Genomic DNA, 22,049 nt, shown 5'->3' on the forward strand with positions numbered 1-22,049 from the left:
TGATCTATTGCCATAAGCAGTGTGGACCAGGTAGACCTCCATATCCTGGTCAGGGAATAGCGGAGGCTGGTAATCCAGTGAACACTCAAAAGGGGACAACCCTGTCGCCGACATTGTCAATGAATTATGGGCATATTCCACCCAAGGAAGATGAGTGCTCCATGAGGACAGAGGACAGACACAGCTTAAAGCTGCTTGAAGGTCCTGGTTCACACATTTCTTCTGTCTGTTAGTCTGTGGGTGGAATCCTGAAAAGAGACTGACAGTGGCACCAAGAGCACGGCAAGAAGCTCCCCACACCTAGAATGTGAATTGGGGGTTGGATTTGTTACAGTATCAGAGAGGATGCCATGGAGTCTGAAAACATGGGTTGTTAGCAGGTCTGCCATCTCACAGACATGAAGAGAGCTTCGGAAGGGCAATTAAATGAACTGCCTTGGAGAATTGATCAATGGTAATTAGGATGACTGTGTTGGGAGGGGAGAAGACCCGTAACAACATCCAAGGTGATATGGGACCAGGGTTGGTCCAGGATTGGCAGTGGGTGGAGCAGGCCAGCAGGGTGCTAGTGTGAAGCCTTTCCTCTTGCACAGATGGTACAGGAAGCCATCAATGCTTGTGTCACTCTCCATGGTGGACCACCAAAAATGACAGTGAAGGAAGGACAAAGTTCAAGCATTTCTTGGATGACATGCTATATAGGTGGAGTGCCCCCCGTAGGACTTGGTAACAGACAAAGTCTAGGATGAAAAGGTGACCTGGAGGTCCTGTACCAGGATCCAGATGAGTGATTTAATCTCCTACGTCACTGCCGCCTCTATATATGAGGAGGGGGGTATTGTTTCATTGTGAGTCAAGGGGTCATCTAGAGCAAACTGGTAGGAGAGGGCGTCTGGCTTGGTGTTCTTGGGGCCTGAATGGTATGTTATGTAGAAGTTGAAATGACTGAAAAAGAGACCCCGGGGGTGCCTGGCATTGAGATGTCTAGCCAACTAAATGTAAGATAAATTCTCATGGTCTGTCCAGACAGTGAAGGGATGTAGCCCCCTCCAGCCAGTGTCTCCACTCCTCCATGGCTTTCTTGCCTGCAAGACATTCCCGGTTTCTGATGTCATAATTTTGCTTTGCTTGAGTGAGGTGACGAGAAATGAAATTCTGGGCTATGGATGAGGACTATGAGTGAGAACGGCCCTACCCTGGAGTCGGAGGAGTCCACCTACATGATCACTTGTCTGCTTGGGTCAGGTTGTATCAAGACTGAGGCTGATATGAATTGGTGCTCAAGTTCCAAGAAGGCGTGTCAGCATCTGGGGTCCAAGAAAATGTTCAGGCTACTGAGGTGAGTTGGGTAATTGGGCTGCCACTTGGCTGTAGTTTTTAATGAATCACTAGGAGACATTTGCAAAACCCAGAAAACACTAGAGCTGCTTGTTTGATGTGGAAACAGGATAATCTACAATGGCTGAGATCTTGTCTGGATTTGGTTTCACCTGGCCTGCCTCCAGAACGTAAGCCAGGAACTTCACTGTGCAAGTGTGGAATTCACATTTCTCCACATTGACAAACAGTTTATCAGTCTATCAGTGGATGAAGGACTTGTCTAACATGGATAATGTGCTTGGAGCAGTCTCTGGAGAAGATAAGTATGTCATGCAAGTAGACAAATAGGAAATGGTTGAGGAAATCCCTGCCTGAGGACATCATTCACAAGCACCTGAAAAATGACAGGGGTGTTGTTGAGTCCAAAAGGCATAACCAAGTACTCAAAATGGCCCAGTGGTGTGTTGAACACTGTCTTCTATTCATCTTCTTCTTGAATTCCCTGCTCCAAGACCACCAATAACCAGCAAAAATCTATTTAAGCATAAAAATTCAAAAATAAAAAATAATATAGCACCTTCAACTGCACCACAGACTAAAACAGTTAAATGTGGTCTTTAAACATTAGGTCTCTCTCTTCTAAGTCCCTGTTAGTAAATGATATAATAATGGATCAACATATTGATTTATTCTGCCTTACAGAAACCTGGTTACAGCAGGATGAATATGTTAGTTTAAATGAGTCAACACCCCCGAGTCACACTAACTGCCAGAACGCTAGTAGCACGGGCCGAGGCGGAGGATTAGCAGCAATCTTCCATTCCAGCTTATTAATTAATCAAAAACCCAGACAGAGCTTCATTCATTTGAAAGCTTGACTCTTAGTCTTGTCCATTCAAATTGGAAGCTAGGACATCTTACTACTCATCACTAATTGAAGAAAATAAGAACAACCCCAGGTTTCTTTTCAGCACTGTAGCCAGGCTGACAAAGAGTCGGAGCTCTATTGAGCTGAGTATTCCTTTAACTTTAACTAGTAATGACTTCATGACTTTCTTTGCTAATAAAATTTTAACTATTAGAGAAAAAATTGCTCATAACCATCCCAAAGACGTATCATTATCTTTGGCTGCTTTCAGTGATGCCGGTGTTTGGTTAGACTCTTTCTCTCCGATTGTTCCGAGTTATTTTCATTAGTTACTTCCTCCAAACCATCAACATGTCTATTAGACCCCATTCCTACCAGGCTGCTCAAGGAAGCCCTACCATTATTTAATGCTTCGATCTTAAATATGATCAATCTATCTTTATTAGTTGGCTATGTACCACAGGCTTTTAAGGTGGCAGTAATTAAACCATTACTTAAAAAGCCATCACTTGACCCAGCTATCTTAGCTAATTATAGGCCAATCTCCAACCTTCCTTTTCTCTCAAAAATTCTTGAAAGGGTAGTTGTAAAACAGCTAACTGATCATCTGCAGAGGAATGGTCTATTTGAAGAGTTTCAGTCAGGTTTTAGAATTCATCATAGTACAGAAACAGCATTAGTGAAGGTTACAAATTATCTTCTTATGGCCTCAGACAGTGGACTCATCTCTGTGCTTGTTCTGTTAGACCTCAGTGCTGCTTTTGATACTGTTGACCATAACATTTTATTACAGAGATTAGAGCATGCCATAGGTATTAAAGGCACTGCGCTGCGGTGGTTTGAATCATATTTATCTAATAGATTACAATTTGTGCATGTAAATGGGGAATCTTCTTCACAGACTAAAGTTAATTATGGAGTTCCACAAGGTTCTGTGCTAGGACCAATTTTATTCACTTTATACATGTTATTGTACTTGGCCCCACAAATCTTAGAAACATGGTGTCTAACCAGATCCTTACTCTGGATGGCATTACCCTAGTAATACTGTGAGAAATCTTGGAGTCATTTTTGATCAGGATATGTCATTCAATGCGCATATTAAACAAATATGTAGGACTGCTTTTTTTGCATTTACGCAATATCTCTAAATTAGAAAGGTCTTGTCTGAGTGATGCTGAAAAACTAATTCATGCATTTATTTCCTCTAGGCTGGACTATTGTAATTCATTATTATCAGGTTGTCCTAAAAGTTCCCTGAAAAGCCTTCAGTTAATTCAAAATGCTGCAGCTAGAGTACTAACAGGGACTAGAAGGAGAGAGCATATCTCACCCATATTGGCCTCTCTTCATTGGCTTCCTGTTAATTCTAGAATAGAATTTAAAATTCTTCTTCTTACTTATAACGTTTTGAATAATCAGGTCCCATCTTATCTTAGGGACCTCATAGTAACATATCACCCCAGTAGAGCACTTCGCTCTCACACTGCAGGCTTACTTGTAGTTCCTAGGGTTTGTAAGAGTAGAATGGGAGGCAGAGCCTTCAGCTTTCAGGTTTCTTCCTGTTAAAAGGGAGTTTTTCCTTCCCACTGTCACCAAGTGCTTGCTCACAGGGGGTCGTTTTGACCGTTGGGGTTTTTCCGTAATTATTGTATGGCCTTGCCTTACAATATAAAGCGCCTTGGGGCAACTGTTTGTTGTGATTTGGCGCTATATAAATAAAATTGATTTGATTTGATTTGAATTCGAACCGGGTAATAGGGGTTTCTCAGATCCAGCTTAGTAAATATCGTTGCGCCATGGAGAGGTTCAAAAGTGGAGTTGATTAATGAAAGGGGATATTTGTTCTTGACTGGCATATTCTTTAATTCTTGACAATGAATACAAGCCCTAAGGGATTTGTTCTTTTCGGCCACAAAGAAGAAACCTGCACCCATGGGTGAAGATGATGGAGAGATAAGCCCAGCAGCTAGAGACTCTGTGATATATTTCTCCATGGCTTCTCTTTCTGGGTGTGACAAGTTATATACGGGAAGACATTAAATAGGCAAAGGGGCTCCTGGCAAAACAAAAGGTCAGTGGCACAATCATAAGGTCAGTGGTGGAAGGGATAGAGCTTTATCTTTACTGAACACTTCAGCAAAGTCATGAAATCACTGGGGACATTGGTTAGGTCAGGAGGTTCAGACATCCATGGAGCAACACTGCCAACCACTGAGGATAGGGCTGGTTGCAGACACATGGAATTGCATTTGACCCCTCACCCTTTTATTTCACCTGAACATCAGTCCAACTGTGGATTGTGTCACTGTAACCAAGGGTGACCAAGCAGAAGGGCGTGATTTGTAAATTTAATGACATTAAATTGGATGAGTTTGCTGTGGATGCCTGAATCAAATAATCACACTGGGATGGTCCGGCTGCTTATTCTTGTCATATGCCTGCCATCAAGGACACTGGCCTCCTGGGGAGCTCTGATGCTTCTGTAGGGATGTCTGCTGTGGCACCAGTGTCTGATCAATGAAACTCTCATCAGCCCCCAAGTCAACAAATGCCTGGTGCGGTAGTGTCATGAGCTGGGTAGGCATGGCACAGAAGGAGGTTGAACACAAATGCAGACTCAAAATACTGAGGTATACATTAAAGGCTTTATGTCAGAAATCAGGCTGGAGTTCAGTACACAAAAAGGCAGTCTGAGAAGCAGTGGTACAGGCAGGGGTCAGGCAGAGGTGTAGTCAACAACAAGCACAGTTCCAAAATACGAGGAGACACAATACTTGGGCTGAGGCAGGAGCAAGGTCAAAAAACAAAGCACGGTCAAAAATGGCAAGGCACATACAGAGCAAAAAACAAAGGCTGGAACGTGGACAAGAAATCACAATGAACTAGCAGGGAGTGGAGAAAGTGAGGGGCTTAAATAACACGTGCAGTAATTAGGGAAACAAGGCACAGGTGTCAGGGAAGTTTCTGGAAGGGGTGTGGTCAGATGAGACAGAGGTGAGACAGGAGTCAAGAGAGTGCAGGAAGACAGAGCAGACAGAATTGCAATGAAGGTGAGAGAAGCTGATGCAAGAAAGTTGTAGGGAGGACGGGAAACTCTTCCCTGCAGTCCATGTATGAACAGTCTGTTCTCAAACATTCGCAGCGAGCTTTGTCAGATCCTTCCCACATCCTCTATCCTGAGTATGAACTCCTACCGTCTGGTAGGCGATACAGAGTCCCTCAGTGCAAATTGAATCGCTTTAAAAACTCATTTGTGCCCACATCAATTAGAGTCTTAAATATGGTTCCTGGGATAGGTAGTAGGATTGTGCGTTAATGACATGGTGGCATTGTTATTTTAGTGTTATTTATTCACTGTTAGTATTTTCCTTAACCATATGTGGGAGATGGCTGTGCAATAGGGGTGGGTGATTCTTAGACTACGGGCACTTATGTCCTTTGATCATATTGTATGAAAAACAGAAAAAAGGGGAAATTTCACACTTTTATAGTTATCTTTACAATGAAAGTGTGTTAAGAACTTTGTTCTAGTAGTCTATGATGACTTTTTCACCTTTTTTCAGCATCATTATATGCAAATATTGCTGTTTTGTGCTTGTCCCACACCCACACTTTTGATCTTCAATGATAAAAATGAATGGTAAGAAACGTTTTTTTCTAATGTTTTAAAATATCTCTGAATAAAATATCAGTAAAATAATCAAAACATAATTGGGGTATTCAATGTCATACAACTGTTGTGATTTTTTTTAACAAAATGTAGTTGTCCCACAGTATTGCCGTAATTTCCACCACAACACTGTAATGTCCCTTTAAACAGTTTGTATGAAAGATTGTTTGGGTAGTTTCTATGGAGATAAACAGTGACATCAGAGCACATGTATATAGCACTAAATCACAACAAACAGTTGCCCCAAGGCACTTTATATTGTAAGGCAATGGTGTGGTGGAAATTACATTTACAAGGCCAATAGTGCCTTGTAAGAATCACCCGGGTATGTGTTTTTAGGGATATGTGCAATATGCATGAATTATTTATGTGTGACTGCTGTGCAGTTTGGATATGTGTATTAGGGATGTGCAATATGTATGATTGATGTGTGTATTAAGTTATGTAATATGTATGAGTCATGTAATTATTTTATGGCAGTTTTACTTTTTACTTGTGCAGCTCTTGGAGTCCAAGACAAATTTCCCGGAAGGGACAGTAAAGTGTATCGTATCATATCGTAAGATACCGCAGGAAGACAAATGCAAAGTGAACAGGACCTGACAAGATGGTGAACCTAACCACAGTGATCAAAATAAAACACCAACACAAAAGATGAACAAAACCCAAGTCCCAATAAACAAGAAATAAAATAAAGAAAACTCGACATGTAGGAACAAAGAATTAAACCATGAAACAAATGTAAGAACAGAAAAGAGCTAAACAAGAAAATAAAGACTAAGACCAAATGATCAAATGAGCTCAGACCCTGAGAAGGCAGCGGCATTTTTGGATGTTGTTGATGTATGGCTTTCGCTTTGCATGGTAGAGTTTTAACTTGCGCTTGTAGATGTAGCGATGAACTGTGTTAACTGCCAATGGTTTTCTGAAATGTTCCTGAGCCTGCGCGGTAAGATCCTTTACACAATGATGTTGGTTTTTAATGCAGTGGCGCCTGAGGGATCGAAGGTCACCGGCATTCAGTGTTGGTTTTCGGTAGAGTTGAGCTGGATACTCGTTTCAGACGAGTATCCGGTACGGATAAAGCATTTTTGACAAGCACGAGCATGATACGAGTAAACTCATCAATATCTGTGCTCGTGCTGAAGAAAAATCCTGATTGGCTAACTGACTGTCTTCACGCTCTGTGTTTGGCCAGTCACTCATAGTGCCTGCCCCTCCCTACACAGACAAGTCTCTGCACCCTGTAAATAGTTCTCTTACTTTTGTGATCAAAATCATTGATTTGAATCTCAAATTTGAGACTGTTCTGTAAATAGTTTTCAAATAAACAATAAAAATATAAATAAAAAAAAATAAAAATTTAAAAATAAAAATAAACATAGCAACTTCTGATCAATCCATATCAAAATAATGTACCAATTTAAGCCCCCCCCCCCCCCCCCCCCCTCCATTTCTGGTTAAACCACGCCCACTTAAGCTTTAGGCCCCAATCACTCCGAGTACAAATACAGATACAGATAATTTAGATAGTTGAACAGATACAGATAGTGGTGTACTCGCTCATCCCTAGTTTTTGGCCTTGCCGCTTACCTGTAGAAAGTTCTCCAGATTCTCTGAATCTTCTGATTATATTATGGACTACAAATGATGGAATCCCTAAACTCCTTACAATTGAATTGTTCTTAAACTGTTTTACTATTTTTTCATGCAGTTGTTCACAAAGTGGTGATCTTCACCCCATCTTTACTTGTGAATGGCTGAGCCTTTTGGGGATGCTCCTTTTATAGCCAATCATGACACTCACCTGTTTCCAGTTAAGTGTTCTTTGAGCATTCATCAACTTTCCCAGTCCTTTTTGCCCCGTCCCGACTTTTTTGAAATGTGTTGCAGGCATCCATTTCAAAATGAGCAAATATTTGCACAAAAACAGTTTATCAGTTTGAACATTAAATATCTTGTTTTTGTGGTGTATTCAACTGAATATAGGTTGAAGAGGATTTCCAAATCATTGTATTCTGTTTTTATTTACATTTTACACAATGTCCCAACTTCATTGGAATTGGGGTTGTACAATCATTCTACCCTGGCAAAAGATCAGTTCAAAGACATCTTTAACAGCCCAAAATTGCCAGGACATTCATGCACATGATGAGTGTATGTAAATGTCTAACCACAAGTGTAGATTGTGTCTTGCACAAGGACACAGACAGGTTGCATGTGCAGGATTCAAACCCAGGTCTATATATTGGTAGGCCAGTTTCTTATCCTCTCTAGTACCTGCTTCACACAATATAAAATAAATGTATTTATAAAGTTGAAAAAAGTTGCACATTTCAGTTATTGATATTCATTTATGAATATTGGAGGTTTAATATTTCCTTGTATTTTTTATATTTCGGGCAAATCAAATCTGTCAGATCCTTTTGCAAAATGTGGTGGTTTATTTTTTGAAGCGACCCATTTCAACACTTACACCTCATTTCATCAGTTTACGAGCAGAAGGTGTTCGCTAAAAGGAAAAAGAAATGAAGTGGTTTTGCCCTCGCAGTGCTGAAGTAGGGTTTGAAATGTAATCTACCATTATTAAAGCTTCATAAGAATTGTTAATTAAAAAAAACATCAGCTGTTTTTCTGCATTATCAGTCCATCTGCGAACCTTCGTTAAAAACCCCACTGATGCTACGAGGACGGAAAAGGTGCCTGTGAAGGTTGTGTTATAAAATTGAGAAAAACCATTCTCGTTGCCTGCTCAGCACATTTAAAGTGGACTGATTGTGGTATCATAGCAACAGATATAGATTCCTTGAGCAAATATTCACTTCATTCCATAATTGTTTTTAAAGCTATCATGTAAAGACATAGATTGCCAAAGAGGGCATTCTGTCTGGCCCCTAAATGGATGTTTTTCAGACATATTAAAGGTGTTTGCTGTGCTTATGGATGCATAAAATAAAAGGCAAGTCTGTTGCCTATAGCCGGGACTTTTGGCCATCTGTAAATATTCACAGTATGCTGCATAAAGAATAAAATCCCATGTTTCTCTTTGTCTCTTTTTCTATTCCAGCGGTGCATTTTCAGAAGTGGTGATGGCTCGAAAGAAGGCCACAGGAAAGATGGTCGCAATAAAGTGCATCCCTAAAAAAGCACTGAAGGGGAAGGAGACCAGCATCGAAAATGAGATTGCTGTGCTCAGGAAGTAGGTACAACCACCTCTTTGCAAAGTTAGAAAGGGTCAAAACCTTTCATCATCCTCTGGGACGTGATGTCTCTCTCTTTCTCTCTCTTAGCTGCAGAACATCCCTTAATGAATTGAATTAAGACTTAATTTATTAAGAATTTGGAGTTTGACTGCAGGTGACACTCTGTCCTCCTTCAGGTCCTGATGGGTGAGGCAAGCACAATCAGCAAGTACACTCAACAAAAATATAAACGCAACACTTTTGGTTTTGCTCCCATTTTGTATGAGATGAACTGAAAGATCTAAAACTTTTTCCACATACACAATATCACCTTTTCCCTCAAATATTGTTCACAAACCAGTCTAAATCTGTGATAGTGAGCACTTCTCCTTTGCTGAGATAATCCATCCTACCTCACAGGTGTGCCATACCAAGATGCTGATTAGACACCATGATTAGTGCACTTGTATGCCTTAGACTGCCCACAATAAAAGGCCACTCTGAAAGGTGCAGTTTTGTTTTATTTGGGGGGGATACCAGTCAGTATCTGGTGTGACCACCATTTGCCTCATGCAGTGCAACACATCTCCTTCGCATAGAGTTGAAGAGAACTCTCCAACGTGGCAAACACCAGCGAATGTGAGCATTTGCCCACTCAAGTTGGTTACGACGACGAACTGGAGTCAGGTTGAGACCGTGATGAGGACGACGAGCATGCAGATGAGCTTCCCTGAGACGGTTTCTGACAGTTTGTGCAGAAATTCTTTGGTTATGCAAACCGATTGTTTCAGCAGCTGTCCGAGTGGCTGGTCTCAGACGATCTTGGAGGTGAACATGCTGGATGTGGAGGTCCTGGGCTGGTGTGGTTACACGTGGTCTGCGGTTATGAGGCTGGCTGGATGTACTGCCAAATTCTCTGAAACGCCTTTGGAGACGGCTTATGGTAGAGACATGAACATTCAATACACGAGCAACAGCTCTGGTTGACATTCCTGCTGTCAGCATGCCAATTGCACGCTCCCTCAAATCTTGTGACATCTGTGGCATTGTGCTGTGTGATAAAACTGCACCTTTCAGAGTGGCCTTTTATTGTGGGCAGTCTAAGGCACACCTGTGCACTAATCATGGTGTCTAATCAGCATCTTGGTATGGCACACCTGTGAGGTAGGATGGATTATCTCAGCAAAGGAGAAGTGCTCACTATCACAGATTTAGACTGGTTTGTGAACAATATTTGAGGGAAATGGTGATATTGTGTATGTGGAAAAAGTTTTAGATCTTTGAGTTCATCTCATACAAAATGGGAGCAAAACCAAAAGTGTTGCGTTTATATTTTTGTTGAGTATAATAAAGCTGCTGTCTTCTGACTTAACTTTCCCCCTTTTTAATCCCCCTCATCCCACACATGAACTTCATTTCTGAATTTTGCAGAGATGTAAGTTTTCAGAACATTACGATTGATCCAGATCTGAAGCGTACCACTATTTATACCTGACGTTGTTGAACCAACATGGCAAGTTTGACGACTAACGTGTGATATAGACGAAAATGCTAGGTATATGGTAGCAGTTGGCATATGTTAGCATATTGTGGTGCCAATCATGGTGAATGCTAATAGCGAGAAATTAAAGGTAACAGTTGTAATGCAACTGCACCTCTAATGTATAGCAACAACTGCAGTTTCTCCTGAAAACGCAACGAATTATGATGTTTTTGTGTACCATTACACACTGGAACAACGCTAAGACGTTATATAGCATATATGTTCATGTTCTAATTCATTTAAAGTATCTTTCTTGGCATTTTATAGTTTACCGTGCATCCAGAAAGTATTCACAGCGCTTCACATTTTCCACATTTTGTTATGTTACAGCCTTATTCCAAAATGGATGAAATTATTTTTGTTTTCCTTAAAATTCTACACACAATACCCCATAATGACAATGTGGAAAAGGGTTTTTTTAATTCAAGTTTTTATTGGAGTTTTTACTTGGTACATGAAGGGGAAGGAGACCAGCATCGAAAATGAGGGTGGTGGTGCATGGCCGTTCTTAGTTGGTGGAGCGATTTGTCTGGTTAATTCTGATAACGAACGACTCCAGTTTGCTAACTAGTTACGCGACCCTGTGTGGTCGCAGTCAGTTTCTTAGAGTTGACTTCTCAGATTATACAGCTCCTCACTCGGGGAGGAGGAGTAACAGGAAGGCAGAGGAAGGAGAGGAACAGTAGTAGCCAGTAAACCAGTATTGATCAGTATGTCTGGTATTTATATTTGCTTATTTATATTTATATTTGCAAACTGCTTTTTGTTTTGTTTTGTTTACTTCTGCTTTTGATGCTCTGTGTGCTTCTTACCCTGTGTGCTGCTATACAATGCTGCTGGAACCTCAGTTTCCCTGAGGGAGTCTTCCCAGGGATTAATAAAGTTCTGTCTAATCTAATCTAATCTTCATCCAAACTTCCTTAGAATGCAACATATTAGGAGTAGAGATTCTACCTGAATTTTGAGAGAGGAGCTCTATGGATATAAAAGGGAAGGATTGAGATTTTTCTATAATGGCCCAATCTAAATTGTATTGTCCAGTCCAATGTATGGCAAGTTTCACCATCTCAAAGGAGATCGTACAATCGTAGGTAAGCCCAACCCTCCCTTGTCCCTGGGTAAATATAACTTAGTTAGCTTGATCCTGGGCCTTTTCCCTTTCCAGAGAAACTCCTTAATCAGTGTGTCATATCGATTAAAAATGGAGGGGGCACTGTAAGTGGCAGCACCACAAGAGGATAGTTAAACTGTGGTGAGACCACCATTTTAATTACATTCACTCTTCCGCACAACGTCTTCCTTATTTTATTCCACTTGTAAAATTAATTTTCATCGTTTGTGAAATTGGATCAAAGTTTAGATGAGACATTTCTTCCCCCTCCCTGCACATTTTAATTCCTAAATATTTCATTCCCTTTGATATCCAATAAACCAAATTTTGTCATTATATCTCTGCTACTATAATCCCAGATATTGGCTTTGCTTCAGACTTTGTCCTATTAATTTTGTATCATGATACTTTAGAATAAAGTTGTATTGTGTCCATTAGTTGAGGTGCTGAATGACTTTGGTTTTTCAGTAGGACCAGTATATCATCTACATAAAGCAGCAATTTGTGTTGTTTGCCACCTTCCTCCATCCTTATATCTGCATTTCCTCTTATGGTGACAGCCAGTGGTTCCGATGCCTTGGGAGAATTATACATTTTTACCCATGTAATAAGAAAAATGTTGTTTTTTTTTGTTTTTTGTTTGTTTTTTTTAGATTTTTGCAAATTTATTAAAAATAAAAAAACTAAGAAAATCACATTCACACATTCAGTATTCACAGCCTTTGCCATGAAGCTCAAAATTGAGCTCAGGTACATCCTGTTTCCACTGATCATCCTTGAGATGTTTCTACAGTTCATTTGGAGTCCAACTGGGGTAAATTCAGTTGATTAGACATGATTTGGAAAGACACACAACTCAACATATAACCCCAATTCCAATGAAGTTGGGATGTTGTGAAAAATGTAAATAAAAACAGAATACAATGATTTGTAAATCCTCTTTGACCTATATTCAGTTGAATACACCACAAAGACAAGATATTTAATGTTCAAACTGATAAACTTTATTGTTTTTGTGCAGATATTTGCTCATTTTAAAATGGATGCCTGCAACAAAAAGGACCTTAGTTAGGGAGGTGACCAAGAACCCGATGGTCACTCAATTAGAGCTCCAGCATTCCTCTTGTGGAGAGAGGAGAACCTTCCAAAAGGACAACCATCTCTGCAGCAATCCACCAATCAGGCCTGTATGGTAGCGTGGCCAGATGGAAGCCACTCTATTGTAAAAGGCACATGGCAGCCCAACTGGAGTTTGCCAAAAGGCACCTGAAGGACTCTCAGACCATGAGAAACAAAATTCTCTGGTCAGATGAGACAAAGATTGAACTATTTGGTGTGAATGCCATGTGTCATGTTTGGAGGAAACCAGGCACCATCCCTACAGTGTAGCATGGTGGTCAAGAGTGCTCTTGACCTCAGACTAGGGCAGAGATCTCAAACTGAAAAATGAACCATCGCTCTTGTTCAGAGGTCTCAAACTGATTCCAATGGATGGAATCAGTTCATTTTTAATAAATTCACAAAAATTTCAAAAATACATTTCATGTTGTTTTTGTGGGGTGTTGTGCGTAGAATTTTGAGGGGAAAAAATAATTTTGCTCCAAAACTCGGTCTAGAGCCGCTTAAACTCAGTGTAGAGCTGCTTAAACTCGGTGTAGAGCTGCTTAAACTCAGCGTAGAGCTGCTTAAACTCAGCGTAGAGCTGCTTAAACTCTGTAGAGCTGCATAACTCAGTGTAGTCGGTACACTGCAATATGCAACTCTACATTGGCCCCAGTGTGAAAGGGGCTTTAGTTTTTTATTATTATTATTTTTAATAAATTTGCAAAAATAAAAAAAATAAACAAACCAATCTGTTTTCACATTTCACATTATGGGGTATTCTGTGTAGAATTTTGAGGTAAAAATGTGTTGTGTGTTGGGGGGTTTGGCTGGATGTTTTTGTGTTGTTTTCTTTTCTTTGCTCTCCAGGTGGTATGCAAACTGGTTTTTGTCTGTGGAGAAGGTGCTGGCAGAAGAGTCCTTCACCCTCATCAGCATGATTTGCAGCACCTGTGGATGATGCTCACGTGCAAACTTAAAGACTTTCAGCTGAAGCAGATAATTAGATGGCGTTCTGCATTTAAGCCATGAGTGATTCAAGCAGAATTGCCGGGAACTCGAACTTGTGACGTTCGTTTGTGAGACGCTGAGGACCGCGCCTGGGTTTGACACATCGTGCCTGTGAAGGAGGACGGGTGAGGGACACATGCTGTCAGCACACATCAGAGGTGATTGATTGTCTGAATAAGTGTTAATAGTAATTTGGTATTTTGTTACGCAGTATGTTTGAACATTGATGAGAATTGTGCAGCTCGCTTCTCACGGCCGTGGCGTGCGGACTGATGATCCTCCACCTGTTGTGAGAAGCTGCTCATTTACATAAAGCTTAAAGACAGACCTGAATGTGTTGCTGATAGTGTGTGCCTTTGAAGGATATTAATTGTAGCTGTTGCCTTACCTCACCTCTTCTATCCTTCACAGAGTCAGTTTGTCGTGTCCACCTGGGGGGTGTTTGGCGGTGAATGTGAGTCCAGAAGCGCCGGGCTTCGATCCCTTTGGGTGCTAGAGAGCGCGCCATCCTTCACTCCGCCAAACAAACGCACTTTTATGTTGTACACCGAGTGTTGCAGAAGAGGGGGATAATAAAATTGTTTTGTTTTTTGGAACCGCTTTCTGGTTATTTAGCGCTGGGTTCAGTCAGGCGCAGGTCCGCTCCTCAACCCGCGTTGGCACATAACAAAAATGAATTTCATCCATTTTGGAATAAGGCTGTAACATAACAAAATGTGGAAAAAGTGAAGAGCTGTGAATTCTTTCTGGAAACACTGTATTTCTCTTATCATGACCCGCCGGTCAGTTGCCTAGACACCGTCTCACAGCATCTTGATTTCTCTGCAAATATTTTCTTCAGGTGAGCGGAGCTGCTGCTTCATGACTCAGAGATGATTAACACAGTCACAGAACCCCCGTCCCCGTCTCACTCATGCACACACACACACACACACCATGATTTCTCCCTCGTGTTTCCTCTTACCCTACTTGATTCTGCAATATATGAACGCACATACACAAAGGTTATTTACTCAAAAAGTAAAGGTCACTTCTTCAGCAGGCAAGACATCGTTTTAACAGAAGAACGGGCTAATTGCACCTCATTAGTGGCCTGTGCTGAAGGGAACCAAGGCTGAATTTTCTGCTCTTTCTGACAGGATAAAGCACAAGAACATCGTGGCTCTGGAGGACATCTACGAGAGCTCCAACCACCTATACCTCATAATGCAGCTGTAAGTTCATTCTTTATTGTTAATATTACTCTTATTATTATTTTTATTATTTATTTAGTTCTGTTAGTTCACACATTTGGAACAGTGTTGTATTTTTACACTTATTCATTACAGTTATTTGCAACTATTGTAAGGGTATTTTTGTTGTTGCTGTTTTTGACTGTTTCCTTGCGTAGCTGTTTAAAATATCCTCAAGGCATTTTTTTCCTCAAATGTGTGTCTGAGCAAACGTAGTAATGCCTTAAAAGATGAGTCATATTTTTTAATGGCATATTTTCTCTGTATGAGTCGACTGAAGTATAATCAGACAACTCAGTCTGAGTAATCATGTATACGTAAACTGCAAACCCTGCTTGTTTTGACTCTCTTGCTCCATTTTCCAAATGTCTGGTTCAGTTGCACACCCCAGTTGTCATAGCAACCATACGACATCTATACTGAACAGTGCACTGACATCGAACAATGATGTCCACAATACTTGCATATTACAATAAGTGTTTTTTTGCGGGGGGGGGAGTTGGTAATTCATTGTGTTTTTGGTCTGATAACGTAATTATAATAATGCATATTCTTATTGAGTGACCACATGGAGAAATCAATACCTGCAGAAACAGGTGGACAACAGTCTATCATTAAAGTATCAGTTAATCTTTTCACAACTGTAACCATATTAAAACATTGTTAGCAATCAAGCCTCTGAATGGTTGGCTTCACTTTAAACCTGTAGTCCATTTGAGTTATTTACAGTTTATGTCACAAAGAATATTTTCTTTTGTCACCACTATGATGTTGTTCCATAGTTATTAAATAAAATATTCACACGTTTATATAAATGGACTACATTTATATACCGCTCTTCTATCTGCATCAGACGCTCGAATTGCTTTACAAATAATGCCCCACATTTACCGCGATGTGGGGGTGCTGCCATACAAGGCGCTCACTACACACCGGGAGCAATAGGGGATTAAAGACCTTGCCCAAGGGTCCTTAGTGATTTTCCAGTCAGGCTGGGATTTGAACTGAGGATTTTCTGGTTTCAAGCCCAATGCCTTAACCACTAGACCATCATTAGCACTTTTAGCAGCTATTGGTAGTGTGTTCCATTAGGTCCCTTTAATGTTCGATTACTGAGAAAATAAGCGGTTCATAACTTTTAATGTCCACATCAAAGCAACCTCTTATGAGAACCACCATGCACTCCCCAAAAATATGACTTAATAAACACCCGAACCAAGATTAGCTTGTTACCTTAGCTTGTTTGGACTCAACAATAATATGTCTAACATTGTAAAAATAGTGAACATGTCCTTAAGAGAGAATAAGGAAGTCCAGTCCAGAGTTTCTATCCTGCTTGTCCTGCTCATTCTAATACACCCGTCACACATAGCCGGAATCACGCAGAATGGCGTTGGAATTATGAATTGGCGCACATCCGCAAAGTGTTGGATTTTAGTTCCAAAATGTTCTGACAGCCATCTGTGGAAGTTGACACAGTTGGTCAAAATCGGCCGGCGGCTCTTGAGTGTGATGCACATATTCAAAACTCTCCGGGATGGAGCATCTATCCGACGGCAGTCCATGTGCAATCTGAGGACCATCTAACCGCAATTTACATATTCTGATGGCAGAAAAACAGGATCAGAAAAGATTTGAGTGCATACAAGGGAACCTCAAGATGGATCTGGCATCATAAAGCCTGCCGGTATGACTTAGAATAATGGCACCTACCCCCCCCCCCCCCCCCCCCCCAAGACTGCAAAGGAACTGTTGAAATATATGTGGCATGCTTCATCATGATAATAATTATGAATTGTTATCATGTACAGTGAATGTGAACAGCGGCTATCAAACTGAAAACACCGTGCGCTACTGTGCGCACACCGCTGCAAATCTGGACAGGCTGTTATATCCACAGTAGACCTTACAGTACAGATATTTGTCCCTTCCTTCCCATGGGTGACAAATAATGTGAACTATTGTCTCCATCATAACACGTGCACATCTTTGCCGTGCGCAGTAACGCGTCATTGCATGCGTCAGGCTCGGAGCTGGACGGATATCACTCTGTTATAAATGGTCACCTTCTAACTCTGTAGGAGATATAACATGGAGCTTTTGGAAGGCCATACAATCATTAATAAACATGGATCTCACCTCCAACAGCAGTCCAGGAGTGTTTCACAGAGTGGATATGGGCATGAAGCCAGGACAGCAGCCTGTGGTTAAAATCATCTCACCCAAAAGAAAAAAAATAATTCCATGTGATAATCCAACTATCGTGGTGTCCAGAGTTGCGTTGTGCTCCCAAAGCTGGCAAACAAGAAAAAAGAAAGTTCCCTGGAAAGGCTCCATCTGAGGGACTGCATGGCCCAGTGCCATCAAACTTTGAGCGAAGCTGTCCAGTGACATGCATACGCATGTGCGCCCCACGTGTGCGTAGTTGCCCATGCAGCATTATGCATACAGACACACACACACGGCTGAGTGATCACTGCAGCCCCACGCACATGCACGTGAGGAACACAGCGCTCTGGTCCCGTGTTTGCCACCCAGACATTTGGAGATCAGGCAGTCTGCAGCGCCTTTTATGGCCGTCTGACAGCAGTCTGTGTCGTCTACATGCGCTTTGGATGTGATCTGATAGGTGTGGACGAGGAAGTCTGTCTGCGCTCCGACACTGCTGACCACACCTCTTTTTCTCCAGCCTACGTCGGATTATGGCAATATTTGCTGTGTCAGGCATGGTTCCGGTTTAGCAGACCAAACGGTCCGCTAATTACAGGAGATGACCTCAAAGAAATTATGTTTCTAAATTTGAAAAGTAACTCATTTGTAACATGTTAACTCAGAGGGCTTGCACAGCGATGGACACAAGATGTTTGTCCACCATCAGTTGAGAGTTTGAAAACTGAAGTTAAGTGGGGCAACTTTATCTATATAACACTCTTCAGACACAAAGGCTATTCAAAGTGCTACACAAAGATTATGCTTCAAAGACATGAAAAATCATGACTATACATACATGACAATAAAAACGACACAAATACTGTTGAATGTCTTTTGAATAGCTTTGATTAAAATCTTTTTTCTTAGCAGAATTTTGCTTCTCCTTTTTGCACTGTTTGTCATATTATTTCAAGACCTTTCCCTCACTCTGATATTTTGTAGCCTTTGTGACTAATGCACATGCAATTTTGTAGCAATTATTGGGCCTATTTGTAGCTCTGTGAAGTGCTTTATTTCACCTTGAAATCATACTTATGAAATGGTGATTGCAGGCACTGTGAAAGCAGCACTTGTGGAGGATCTGCCTTTTGAATTTGAAGAAGAAATTGCTGCCTGAAATGCAGGTGCACAAATCATAAACTTAAGTTACGTGAGAAGGAAAAAGTGACACAGATCATGGTATTAACGCTACAGAGGACAGCTGTGTGAGAGGAACCATCAAATATGATCCCTTCTTTTGCGACTGGGATTCATACTCCCTTTTATTTCACAAAAATGAGGGTTCTCAAACTTGTTAGCCTGCTCTAGCAACCAGAATACAGCATATTCCCAAACTGTTAATGCTAACAGCATTGTGGTGATTGTCATCTGTAGTTAGCATTTTGAAAGACAGCCCCCTCAATAGTCCAATGCAACATGTTGACATATTAAGAAATCCACTCATTTCTGGAAAACTTTCCTCTGTATTTCATGGTAAGACTGTTATTGTGCAGAATGCTTATTTTTTTCACCCTCCATCCGTTAAATTCTGTTGCTCCATAAAAGAGTTAATAGTTACAGTAAAATGATCAGTAGAAACTCTGAGAATTTTATTTCTATGATATCCTGACAGGGTATCTGGCGGTGAACTGTTTGATCGCATTGTAGAGAAAGGCTTCTACACTGAGATGGACGCCAGCCGCCTCATCCGACAGGTGCTGGACGCAGTAAACTATCTTCACTCTATGGGCATAGTACACCGAGACCTCAAGGTACCACAGTCCTGAATCCTCACAGTCAAACATAATCTTCAAACATACAAAGCAAATGCCACAGTAGTAATTGTCGTGACTTGCAACGTCTTTTTTTTTTTTTTTGCTCATCGAGCAGCCATATTGAGAAAAGCACTGACATTTAACCACATGTGACACAATGTTACACGTGGTTAAATGTCAGGATTGAATTGAATGTCAGGGATTTCCTCCTCTCACTCAAACTGAAAAAAACTCTTTCACCTCGTCACTTTCAGATTGCAGAAGTACTCTTTTGTTTCGTGTGTTGTTTTGCTGCCTGTTCAGTCATGTGCTCTTGCTGTTTCCTCTCAGCCTGAGAACCTGTTGTATTTCAGTCCACACGATGAGTCAAAAATCATGATAAGTGACTTTGGGCTGTCTAAGATGGAGGGGACAGGCGACGTGATGGCCACCGCCTGTGGGACTCCAGGATATGTGGGTGAGTGCCGCCCAAAGTTACTCTGAGAATATTCACCGTCAGAAGACGATCTAATCCTAATCTTCCTCTGAGACATCTGATAACAGCAGACCATTTGTCTCTTTATTAATGATACGTGATTGTCTAATTCAGTGATAGCCAAAGTGTGGGCTGCGACTACACACACACACACACACACATATATATATTAGTATTTGAACATCCTGCGATTTTGTAAGTTCTCCCACTTAGAAATCATGGAGGGGTCTGAAATTTTCATCATAGGTGCATGTCCACTGTGAGAGACATAATCTAAAAAAAAAAAAAAAAATCCGGAAATCACAATGTATGATTTTTTAATAATTTATTTGTATGTTTAAATAATGTATTTACTTGCAAAATTGCAGTGTGTTCAAATACTTATTTTCCTCACTGTGTGTGTGTGTATATATATATATATATATGTGTGTGTGTGTGTGTGTGTGTGTGTGTGTGTGTGTGTGTGTGTGTGTGTGTGTGTGTGTGTGTGTGTGTGTGTGTGTGTGTGTGTGTGTATATATATAAAACATTCAGACAGTACAGTACACATAGCAGCAGGATGCAAGCTGGGACAGTGTGTGTGTGTGTGTGTGTGTGTGTGTGTGGGGGTGGGTGGATGTATTAGTCATTATATTGTGTAATTGACACTTGTTTCTCTGAAACCCCCCACCTCCAAAAAAGCTCCAGAGGTTTTAGCTCAGAAGCCGTACAGCAAAGCTGTGGACTGCTGGTCTATTGGAGTCATCGCATATATTTTGTGAGTTTGAAACATACACATACTCATTCACTCCAGATTATTTTGGAATATGGAATTTACTTAAGAATAAAATCCAGAGTAAGATAAAACACACACAAAAAAAGTTTTCTCCTGAGGTATACAGTACAGTAAATACAATAAAAGTCCAAATTTTGTAAAAGTGACTCAGTAGAGTTCACAGGTTTGCCGAATCTGCAGTCAAGTCAAGTCTGAGAGCTGCACTGGTGCTGAGCTTTGCTGCATACACAACACCACAGAGCCGCCCCGGGTCCTGGATGACAACCACCCAGGCAGACATCCGGTCCATTCCTACATCTCTAAACTAACCAGCTATAGCTACTGCAGCCAGGACGTCCCATTGGCCTTTTTCAGCTACTGTGGTCTTCAGCACTCATGCACCTGCATGCTGGATCATTCAGAGAAATGGGCCACAGTTTCTCTGTTTTTGAATTTGTTGCTTAATGGCTGTTGAATTAAAATACTTCCATGGCTGTATAAACACTTCTTCAGTGTTTCATTTCAGCTCCATTGTGGTGATATACAGCAGTAAATGTACCAAAATGGTGTCACTGTCCAATTACTTCTGGACCTGCCTATGTGTGATTTTGACATTTGAAGCTGACCAGTAGTGATTAATAGGACTAGAGATGTATTTTAAAGCAGTTCTTCTGAATGGCTATTCCATAATGTTGTTCATCTTTTGGCTGCTCCGCCCGGTTGTAAACGGTCGCCACCACAGATCCAGTACAGATCCTCATTGAGATTTGACACCAGTTTTATGCCATATGCTTTTCCTAATGAAACTACGTGGAGACATACGCTCCTGGTCTTTCTAAGCTGTTTCCCAGCTATGTACTAATCAGGACCAACTCTGCTTGACTTCTGAGATTAAACAGGATCAGGTGTACACACAGCAGACTGAATTGCCATCCTGTAATATCCCTTCTACAAGTATACCTCTATTCTCATCTGTCAGTACTGGGCCCAGATTTTCACCTTGGCACATGACCTTCAGTTTTAACTGATTTTTCCAAAATATCCAGTCACTTTGTCCTTGACTGATACCTGGGCATTACGTTGTGTATCGTCCAAATTGGATCAAAACTCTTCTAATTATTTTGTTTGCATGGACTGAAAACAGTAATACCCCCACATGCACTTGCACCTCAAAAAACTGCTTTTTAAGGGTCATACACTGAGGGATGTCTTCAATATTGTTATACTTTGTTGTGCAATCTTTTCGTCTTTCACATGAAAATGTTTCATGAAGGTGCCAAGTCACATCATTTGTTTGGAAGTAGAAAAGCCTCAGATTATCCATTACTTGGATTTAAATCATGTTTTCTTTTTTTTGTGTATAATAAGATACATTTTATTTAAAAGAATGGACACAGGAAGCATGTATAAGATTGACATTTCCATTTTTCTGTCAGTCGGACAGTTTTTCTTCTTTAATATCCATGTTGTTTCTCTAATCCTTCTGAACCCACTCCTGTTTCTTGCTATACGAAAAAACCATATTGACAGTGACAGAGATGAGGCCTCGGCTAATCCTTGTAGATTTAGGCTAAAGCTTCAAACAGCGGGATGATAACACTCACTCAGACTGTTGTGTAATCGTTTGTCTTCTCAGGCTTTGCGGTTACCCCCCTTTCTATGATGAGAATGATTCAAAGCTCTTTGAGCAGATTCTCAAGGCAGACTACGAGTTTGATGCACCATATTGGAATGACATATCAGACTCTGGTGAGCTACAGTAAAGTCACTTATTTGTAAATATGGTTGTCTGGAGAGTAGTTGTTGAAGCGTAA

General features: G+C 40.9%; 1 protein-coding gene across 1 annotated transcript in view; it reads left to right on the plus strand.

Moving 5' to 3' along the window:
- The window catches only part of camk1db (calcium/calmodulin-dependent protein kinase 1Db), an 80,193-nt gene that overhangs the window by 41,216 nt on the left and 16,928 nt on the right, over positions 1-22,049 (plus strand). Inside the window, exons 2-7 of the mRNA XM_034176162.1 lie at positions 8,929-9,060; positions 14,949-15,023; positions 18,865-19,003; positions 19,337-19,463; positions 20,163-20,238; positions 21,872-21,984. Of these exons, the coding sequence (XP_034032053.1) occupies positions 8,929-9,060; positions 14,949-15,023; positions 18,865-19,003; positions 19,337-19,463; positions 20,163-20,238; positions 21,872-21,984 (662 nt within the window). The remainder of the gene's footprint in view (positions 1-8,928; positions 9,061-14,948; positions 15,024-18,864; positions 19,004-19,336; positions 19,464-20,162; positions 20,239-21,871; positions 21,985-22,049) is intronic.

Source organism: Thalassophryne amazonica, chromosome 8, assembly GCF_902500255.1.
Source record: "Thalassophryne amazonica chromosome 8, fThaAma1.1, whole genome shotgun sequence".
In the NCBI taxonomy this organism is placed as follows: domain Eukaryota; kingdom Metazoa; phylum Chordata; class Actinopteri; order Batrachoidiformes; family Batrachoididae; genus Thalassophryne; species Thalassophryne amazonica.